The sequence below is a fragment of the Salmo salar genome, chromosome ssa24 (genome assembly GCF_905237065.1).
Source record: "Salmo salar chromosome ssa24, Ssal_v3.1, whole genome shotgun sequence".
Lineage (NCBI taxonomy): Eukaryota > Metazoa > Chordata > Actinopteri > Salmoniformes > Salmonidae > Salmo > Salmo salar.
The window spans coordinates 40,850,462-40,860,159 of record NC_059465.1 but is presented as its reverse complement, the minus strand read 5'-3'; the positions used below and the strand labels follow the sequence as shown (position 1 = coordinate 40,860,159).

At 41.8% G+C, this 9,698-nt stretch overlaps 1 protein-coding gene across 3 annotated transcripts in view; it reads right to left on the bottom strand.

Moving 5' to 3' along the window:
• Positions 1-7,338: 7,338 nt before the first annotated feature.
• The window catches only part of ddr2l (discoidin domain receptor family, member 2, like), a 56,924-nt gene continuing 54,564 nt past the window's right edge, over positions 7,339-9,698 (bottom strand). For all 3 annotated transcript variants that reach the window (XM_014172634.2, XM_045706760.1, XM_045706759.1), the window contains exons 16-17: positions 8,389-8,538; positions 7,339-7,625 (exon numbers count right to left, since the gene is read on the bottom strand). In XM_014172634.2, coding sequence (XP_014028109.1) covers positions 7,491-7,625; positions 8,389-8,538 — 285 coding nt within the window. In that variant the 3' untranslated portion in view covers positions 7,339-7,490. The remainder of the gene's footprint in view (positions 7,626-8,388; positions 8,539-9,698) is intronic.

The following is a 9,698-nucleotide window of genomic DNA, read 5'->3' as shown; positions in this document are numbered from 1 at the left end:
CAACAACAACAACAAGAAACAACAACAACAACAACAAGAAACAACAACAACAACAACAAAGAAACAACAACAACAACAACAAAAAGAAACAACAACAACAACAACAACAAAAAGAAACAACAACAACAACAACAAAAAGAAACAACAACAACAACAACAAAAAGAAACAACAACAACAACAACAAAAAGAAACAACAACAAAAAGAAACAACAACAACAACAAAAAGAAACAACAACAACAACAACAAAAAGAAACAACAACAACAACAACAACAACAACAAAAAGAAACAACAACAACAACAACAACAAAAAACGCCACCTGCTGGAGGGAGACAGATTTTCTGCCAAGTTGGGCCTCTCTCTCGTTCTTCCTCTCTGATTATAAACTGCTAGCTAGTTTAATCTTCATCTGGCTAGTATGGCTTGACTAGACCGGGTCCGCCTTTCTGAAAAAAATATTGTAGTCAGATTGCATTATAACTGCAGTATGCACAAATTTTCAAAACTGCAAACTTTTTTTTGTAACGGCGACATCTAATTGAAGCTAGCCACAATAAGGTTTGGAATTTGCGGTTTACCATCAAAATAAAAGTCTCTAATTGAAAGTGATGCTAATGGATACAAAATAGTGGAATCATGCCATATAAACAGACATGGAATGTTGTTATATAAATTCAACCAAATACAACAAATCCTTATTGAGGCTAGCTTCACATAGGTGGGTCCGACAGTCATTATCCAAATATGAAAACGGTCAAAATCAAATCAAATCTTATTGGTCACATACACGTACTGTATTAGGCAGATGTTATTGGTCACATATACATATTTAACAGATGTTATTGCAGGTGTAGCGAAATGCTTGTGTTCCTAGCTCCAACAGTGCAGTAATATCTAACAATTCACAACAATACACACAAATCTAAAAGTAAAAGAATGGAATAAAGAAATATATAAATATTCGGACGAGCAATGTCGGAGTGGCATTAACTAAAATACAGTAGAATAGAAGACAGTATATACATATGAGATGAGTAAAGCAGTTTGTAAACATTATTAAAGTTAGTAGTGTTCCATTATTAAAGTGGCCAGTGATTCCATGTCTATGTATATAGTCTTATAAATTAGAGATTTTATACTGAACAAAAATATGAACACAACATCCAATAATTTCAAAGATTTTACTGAGTTACAGTTCATATAAGGAAATTAGTCAATTTAAATAAATTCATTATGCCCTAATCTATGGATTTCACATGACTGGACAAGGGCGCAGCACTTGGGAGCCAGGCCCACCCACTGGGGAGCCATGTTTGCCGATCCCGCAGGTGAAGAAGTCGGATGTGGAGGTCCTGGGCTGGCATGGTTACACATGGTCTGCGGTTGGACGTAATGTCAAATTCTCTAAAATGACGTTGGAGGCGGCTTATGGTAGAGAAATACACATTAAATTATCTGGCAACAGCTCTGGTGGGCATTCCTGCAGTCAGCATGCCAATGGCACGCTCCCTCAAAACTTAAGACATCTGTGGTATTGTGCACATTTTAGAGTGGCCTTTTATTGTCCCCAGCACAAGGTGCACCTGTGTAATGATCATCCTGTTTAATCAGCACCTTGATATGCCACACCTGTCAGGTAGATGGATTATCTTGGCAAAGGAGAAATGCTTACTAACAGGGATGTAAACATATTTTTACACAACATTTGAGAAAAATAAGCTTTTTTTTTTTCAGCTCATGAAACATGGTACCAACACTTTACATGTTGCGTTTATATTTTTGTTCAGTACAGATGATGCCTAGCTAGATCGTTGGCTAGCTAACTATAACTACTGAAACAGATGTCGTTTTGCTATGTTTTTGGGGGGAGGACATTGTTTGCGTCCATCCGCTAGCTAGCATTGTTTCTGACCACCATTGTCCCAGAGCTTGGGGAAGTGTGTGCCTGCCTTGTGCAGCAACGGGAAGTGCGCGAGACAAAACTTGACCAGCATCATAGCATACATATCAGTTAATCGATGTAACATATGAAATACGAGTGATAATGTAGTCAATGTGTAATAACTACGTAAAAATGTTTGAAACTGTTTGATGTGATATGCAGTCATGTTCAGGTATTGATTGGTCAACAAGCATATTTTGATCCAAACGGCGTTCCATAAATATGACGCCAGTGTCGATGATACTTCTAAAATCAACTTAATTGGAGGTACACAACACATTCCCCACCTCTCATCGTGATCCGTTCAGCCTTTACCGAGAACCACATACCAGACGTCGGATAATAACAAGACTACAGCATTCATAAAGTGAATAAGTTTGTAGCTGCAACAGTTTTGATTAAATGTATCATTTATTGCTTTCAGGTGCCAATAGAGAACCAACGATGTGCTACCTTTTTGTAGCATTTCTGAAAATGCTAAGATATTTTCAGCCGAATCTTAAGAGCTCTATCTCAAACCAGGCCCAGCAACTCGGTTGCTCAGCAACTAATTAACACAGCTGTTCGCCTGCACTAAGAATAAGAAGTGGTTGAGAACAAACCTGGAATGGAATGGCATGAAACACATGGAAGCCATGTGTTGAATGTATTTGATACCGTTCCACTTATTCCACTCCAGTCATTACCACGAGCCCGTCCTCCCCAGTTAAGGTGCCACCAACCTCCTGTGACTTGAATCAGAGAGGAAGAAGAAGAAAGGCCCAACTCAGCGGAGAACCTGTCTCCATCCAGTGGATGGCGTTGTTTCGACCCACCAAGCAAGCTGTCCTATAGAGGTCAATGAGAGTGTCGACTTTGGTCAACAACAAAACAATTATGGTTTATTTGCTACGTGAGGTTAATTTGATCGGAAATATGTTTCATAATGCTTAAGTTGTTACAAGTGTACTGATATAAGTAGGACACGTGACAACTGAGAAAAAACACTATATTGGAGTTGTCTCAAGATGGCTATGCATATTCATGGCATGAGGCTAGTAGCATAGCATCTCTCTGTAGATGAATGGGAGGAGACAGTTTAAAGAAGGATTTTTAAGCCTTGAGACAATTGAGACATGGATTGTGTATGTGTGCCATTCAAAGATTTAAGTGCCTTTGAATAGGGTAGTAGGTGCAAGGCGCACCGGTTTGAGTGTGTCGAGAACTGTAACGCTGCTGGGTTTTTTCATGCTCAACAGTTTCCTATGTGTATCAAGAATGGTTCACCCCCCAAAAGGACATCAAGCCAACTTGACACAAAATAGTAGTTACAAGAACATGTCACGAATACGGGAGTCAACATGGGCCAGCATGCCAAACACGGATTATAGAAATGTATAGGATGCATAACTCTGCAATGTTTAAGGCTAGAAACAATCTGTAAAAGACACAAGAAAGCCACGGTTCTAGTTTACATGGGGATCAGAGTATGTGAGCGAGGTGAGCGGTTGGAAATCCCACTCATCGCACAGGTAAAAATCGCACAGCTATCACCGCCGGAAAAAAGAAAAACACAGCAGGTCCAAATTTGCTCCATACATTTTTTTTTTTGGTTTAAAATGGATAATTTAACAAACACCCCATCTAATCTTGTGACTATGTACCATTTGGTTTTGATGTAGGCTATCGTAAGAAGCATCAACATTTCAACATGTCGTAGGCTATTTAACAAGGATGTGGCCACTGCATTAAAACAAACAGCTTTTTCTCTAATCCATTGATGACCAGATGCTTTAATTATAACTGTGGCTCTGTTGTGTTCACATCTTAACAGTTCTTTTTTAAACAGCCTTTTTAGAAACCAGAACGTCTCTGATGATGCTGCATGGGCTCATTGGTTGTCTTGTCATCAATTACACAGGCAGTGACCTATTTCTTGTTTGACTCATATCAACATCTCTGCGCATTAGTGGTGGGGTAGGCTAAATAAATAGGTCTAATTAAATAGGTCTAATTAAAAGAACAGTGATGAAGGAAATTAAAAATACTGGGCAGAGCATGGCCAGAGCTCGTGGCTGAGTTGGTATTGGAGCTAAATTTGAGCGGGAGAGAAAGACACTCACAAATAAGTTCAATCCGCTCGCATTTACACATGCTGCGCTCCTCGCTCCAGCCCAGCTCCGCTTGCATCCTCTGGTCAAAGCTGTGTGCTGGAAAACCTTGGTAGAGCATGGGTGGAGAAGGCGTTGCAGTGCTCATATGAATGTCTTTCCTTTTTTCTCACTTAAAACATATTATGATGAAAAAAAAAAGACATGATACCGTTTGTCAAGTTTGATTTTAATATGAGAAACGAAGAGAAAGAAAAGATCAGAGGAAAACTGTCATGGGGCTGGAATCTTCTCCTCAGCACCCAATATATTACTATACAAATCTACTCTGACTACACTATGTACAAGTCAGCCACATATGTATGAGAAGAGTTTCTAAACTGAAGCAATGAATAGAAAAGAGAAAAATCAGAGTGTCCTCTATCACCTGGCACCAAACCAACCAGTCATTACCACCCGTTATGCATTCAAGCACTAACCCCTTTGGGTTTTCACACTCGTACGAACACGTTGTACAGAGACACTAAGTCTAGCAGACTGCCACATGCACACGCTCAAACCAACCTTTACCACAGTTGTGCTTCCATGGCATCCAAAAAGTAGAGAAAGCCCCCCCCCCCCCCAGAGAGGAACTGTTACAGAGCTCGGGTCAATAATCCGCTTTCTTCTAACCAATCCTAACCAATGGAAAACAAAAAACATGATTTACTCTGTCTGGACCAGCATTAAGGGATTCATCTTTACCAACGAACATTAGCTAACACAGGCTCACTTCAGCAAAGACCTCTGGGATATTGAGTTTAGTGGTTTCCTTACATCCCTCTCTCCCCCTCCCCTCTCCATGCGTTGCAGATTGTATTGCACAACAACGGGGCATCTAAACACACTTCAAGTTGAACCACTTCCCCCAGTGCTCCGTGGAATGTCAAACATACACATAACACATCCAGCAGAGCCCCTCCTCTCAGCAGAGCCCCTGCTCTCAGCAGAGCCCCTCCTCTCAGCAGAGCCCCTCCTCTCAGCAGAGCCCCTCCTCTCAGCAGAGCCCCTGCTCTCAGCAGAGCCCCTCCTCTCAGCAGACACAGACACACCATGAAGTATCAGATACAGTACAGGTGAACAACACAACACATTAATATTAATGTTAATAACCTTAACAATGACAACACAAGAAATGTCGGAAGCTGATTTCAATGTTGAGATCTTTGGTGTCAGCCACTTTTAAACACTTGATGCCTGTTCATTCACTCAGATATTGTGGCAACAGAGGATGCAGCAATACAAAAAAAATGTACTTAAAATAGGGGGGGGGGCATAACGTTTTGAAATAACAAAAAAAGTCAAACTTGGCTTTTTAAAACTTTTACACTAACATGACAACATCGATTGATCTCCCTATGGACATGTGACATCTACACAGAGATCGCTTTTCAATTGTATTTACAACCACAATTAAGGTTAACCTTCATTTCAATCCCCTGCAACTCAGAATGAATTCTATGCAAGCCAGCTACAATCATAGAAATATGTGTACTAGAACAGGCGAACGGAAGTACAGCAGTAACTTCCCTGTTCCCTAGAACAGGGATGTACAGCAGTAATTCTATTGCTATGGCTCAATTCATCTGAAGGCGGAGCTATGAACACAACAGCTGTTTGGTCAGAGGCTTGGTCACAGCAACATGCTAGCTACTGTGTGGTCAGAGGCTTGGTCACAGCAACATGCTAGCTGCTGTATGGTCAGAGGCTTGGTCACAGCAACATGCTAGCTACTGTATGGTCAGAGACTTGGCCACAGCAACATGCTAGCTACTGTATACTCGTAAAGAGTGTTGTCCAGCTTCTAGCTCTGGTCCACGTCACCGTCAGCGCATGTTCCTCCACTGGAATGCACACAAACACCCCTGGACCAAAGCTAACCAGCCTCCAGCTACTCAATCCAGATGACTGAATCTCTGTAGGGGATAGCTAATGATATCTAATAATGCTAACTAGCTTTAATGCTATCTGATAAGGCTGCACAGTTTGCGGTGGGTATCTCCAGCAGGACAGTGCCTTGCGGTAGACATCTCCAAGGGGACAGTGCTTTCTATTCCTCATCATCAGTCCATTGTGGCTCCCCAACCCTCTCTAAAGCAGGGTTAGGGTCAGAGGGTTAGGGTCAGAGGGTTAGGGTCAGAGGGTTAGGGTCAGAGGGTAAGGGTCAGAGGGTTAGGGTCAGAGGGTAAGGGTCAGAGGGTTAGGGTCAGAGGGTAAGGGTCAGAGGGTTAGGGTCAGAGGGTTAGGGTCAGAGGGTAAGGGTCAGAGGGTTAGGGTCAGAGGGTTAGGGTCAGAGGGTTAGGGTCAGAGGGTAAGGGTCAGAGGGTTAGGGTCAGAGGGTAAGGGTCAGAGGGTTAGGGTCAGAGGGTTAGGGTCAGAGGGTTAGGGTCAGAGGGTAAGGGTCAGAGGGTTAGGGTCAGAGGGTTAGGGTCAGAGGGTAAGGGTCAGAGGGTTAGGGTCAGAGGGTAAGGGTCAGAGGGTAAGGGTCAGAGGGTTAGGGTCAGAGGGTTAGGGTCAGAGGGTAAGGGTCAGAGGGTTAGGGTCAGAGGGTTAGGGTCAGAGGGTAAGGGTCAGAGGGTTAGGGTCAGAGGGTTAGGGTCAGAGGGTTAGGGTCAGAGGGTTAGGGTCAGAGGGTAAGGGTCAGAGGGTTAGGGTCAGAGGGTTAGGGTCAGAGGGTTAGGGTCAGAGGGTAAGGGTCAGAGGGTTAGGGTCCTATTCTAGCTATGACAGTAGTTCTGCTTTAGCCAAAGGCCTTATCCAAACTGACCTATATAACATTCATATTCAAAAAGGACAATAAAATCTGAGTCAAACAAATCAAAATGATCATAGTCCAGTGTGGGGTTAATACAAGGAACATATCATGGATTCATGGAAGACAACCAGGCAGCAGTGCTTTACACAAAAAAAACCACAGGACCTCAAGACAAAAGCATTTGTCCAGTTGTTGATTTCTTACTAGGCCAGGTATTTAGGGATATTATGTTTTCTTTGGTAGGCCTACCATACAAAAACAACATGAAAACACAACATACTGTATAAAGATGGATGAACAGAATTCAATTTACACAAACCATCAACAGACAAAAGGGTGAGAGCTTTTTTTCATGGATTTGAAATGATTAAGGTTCATCACTGAAGAATGTGAAAGATGAAAGAAGTGGTCCACATTCTGGAAGTGATAACCTCAACCCACTTCCTGCTCTCTCAAAATGACAACATCGCTGCATCCTCTTCCAGTCCTCCTCGCTGTCTGTATGTCTGTCTGTCTGTCTGTATGCCTGTCTGTTACTCTGTCTGTCCGTATGTTTGTCCGTCTGTCCTTCTTTCTGTCAGTCAGAGGGGTTAAGAGAAGAGAATTCAGGCTAAATGGACCTCTCACTCAGGACAGCCCGTTGGTTGTGCCAGGGTTCAAAGTTCACTGGACCACGTGTGGTCGTAAGGCCTGGTACAACCCCTCGAAGGTGGGTCGATCGGCGATGTCGCGGTCCCAACAACGCATCATCAGCTCAAATAGCGAGGGAGGACAGAGCAGTGGGGCGAATAGAAAGATCTAGAAGAAAAATGGGGTGGACGGGGGATGGGGTGCCAAAACATTACTGTTATGCCCAGATATATAATAGGCCCATATATATAATAGTCCCAGATATATAATAGTCACAAATATATAAAGCCACAGATATATAAAAGCCCCAGATAAATAATAGTTACAGATAAATAATAGTCACTGATATATAATGGACTTTACCTTGCATGCAGGATGAGTTTACATTGCATGCAGGATGACACAATTTGAGCACAAAACTAAGTCATATTTTACCCATATGGAAAAGAATGACATGTTGAATGTGAGACAAAGCTAAGCTACTCTACCTAATGACATGTTGTTGAATGTGAGACAAAGCTAAGCTACTCTACCTAATGACATGTTGTTGAATGTGAGACAAAGCTAAGCTACTCTACCTAATGACATGTTGTTGAATGTGAGACAAAGCTACGCTACTCTACCTAATGACATGTTGTTGAATGTGAGACAAAGCTACGCTACTCTACCTAATGACATGTTGTTGAATGTGAGACAAAGCTACGCTACTCTACCTAATGACATGTTGTTGAATGTGAGACAAAGCTAAGCTACTCTACCTAATGACATGTTGTTGAATGTGAGACAAATCTAAGCTACTCTACCTAATGACATGTTTAATCCTATGCACTGATGAATCCAGTACCCGGATACCCCTCTTCTCTCTTTTATTAAATGTTTTTGTCACCCATGTATAAATGAATGAATGAATAAATTAAATAAAATCACTTACCTGTCTGCCCTGGTTTCGGAAGAACTCGCCAGTGTTTTCGATGACCTGTTCGTCTGACAGTAGGCTGTAGGGTTGCTCTTTACACAGAGTGAAGATCTCCCACAGGGTGACGCCAAAGGCCCACACGTCGCTGGCCGTGGTGAACTTACCCTGGAGAGGAACCACACAGACAGTGAAGTTTCCCCTAGGTACAGATCTAGAATCAGATTCCCTTCCCCCAATCCTAACCTTAGCCTATTAGTGCTGAAAATGCAGAACATGCAAAACTGACCCAAGATCAGCATCAAGGGCCAACTTCACCCTAAACCTCACACCAACAACCACGGGATCTATCTGGGTCATATTGATTTGGCACCAAACGGAAGAAAATAGACAAGCAGGTAGGGGTTTCATAAGTGTTTTGCTATGGTGTGCACTAATGCATAGGACCCAGATGGAGCCAAATAAAGGTTGACTTATCTGGTCAAAATGGTTGCCTATAGCTCCCATCAGAGTTCTGAATGAGCTCTGATGGGTACATGATAACATTTTAGGAAACACATTTACATAATCTATCTCTCGTCCACTCAACACCACTGTTTCAATGTGAAATGAAGCCATATATACTACTACACATTTTTCAAGCAAAGGCTTTGTTTCTCGTCAAACAAATGGAAAGGGGGTCTTAGAAAACATCTATAAGAAAAATACATTTTCAGATTTGTCCTCGTTTTTCGACTTGGTCATTAAGAAATGCAGCAGCCATGACTGAAGCCCAACAAGAGTTGTGTTGTGGGTGTCTCTTGTGTGTGTGTGTGTTCACAAATCGCATGTGTTTGTTTCTACATTCAAAAACCAGTTCACAGTTAGTCACTCACTCTTCTAGATAACTTGAAACAGTCTAACCAGGTATTGCGTATTGGAATCGCCTATGCTACCTAGTGCTAGCCAACTCCTTTCACCAATTAGCTTCAGCCTGGTTGTGGTGAAGTTGGTTTGACATTGGACAGTCTGTCTCTGGGGCTAGTTAGGGACTATCAATAAATTAAATTATGTAAATGGTACCACATTTTCATGTTGCACATCCTTTCAAATCAAATAAAATGTTATTGGTCACACATTTTTAGCAGATGTTATTGTGGATGTAGTGAAAAGCTTGTGTTCCTAGCTCCAACAGTGCAGCAGTATCTAACAATTCACAACAATACACAAAAATCTAAAAGTAAAAGAATGGAATTAAGAAATATATCAATATTAGGATGAACAATGTGGCATTGACTAAAATACAGTACAATAGAAGACAGTATATACACTTGAAATCGGATGTTTAC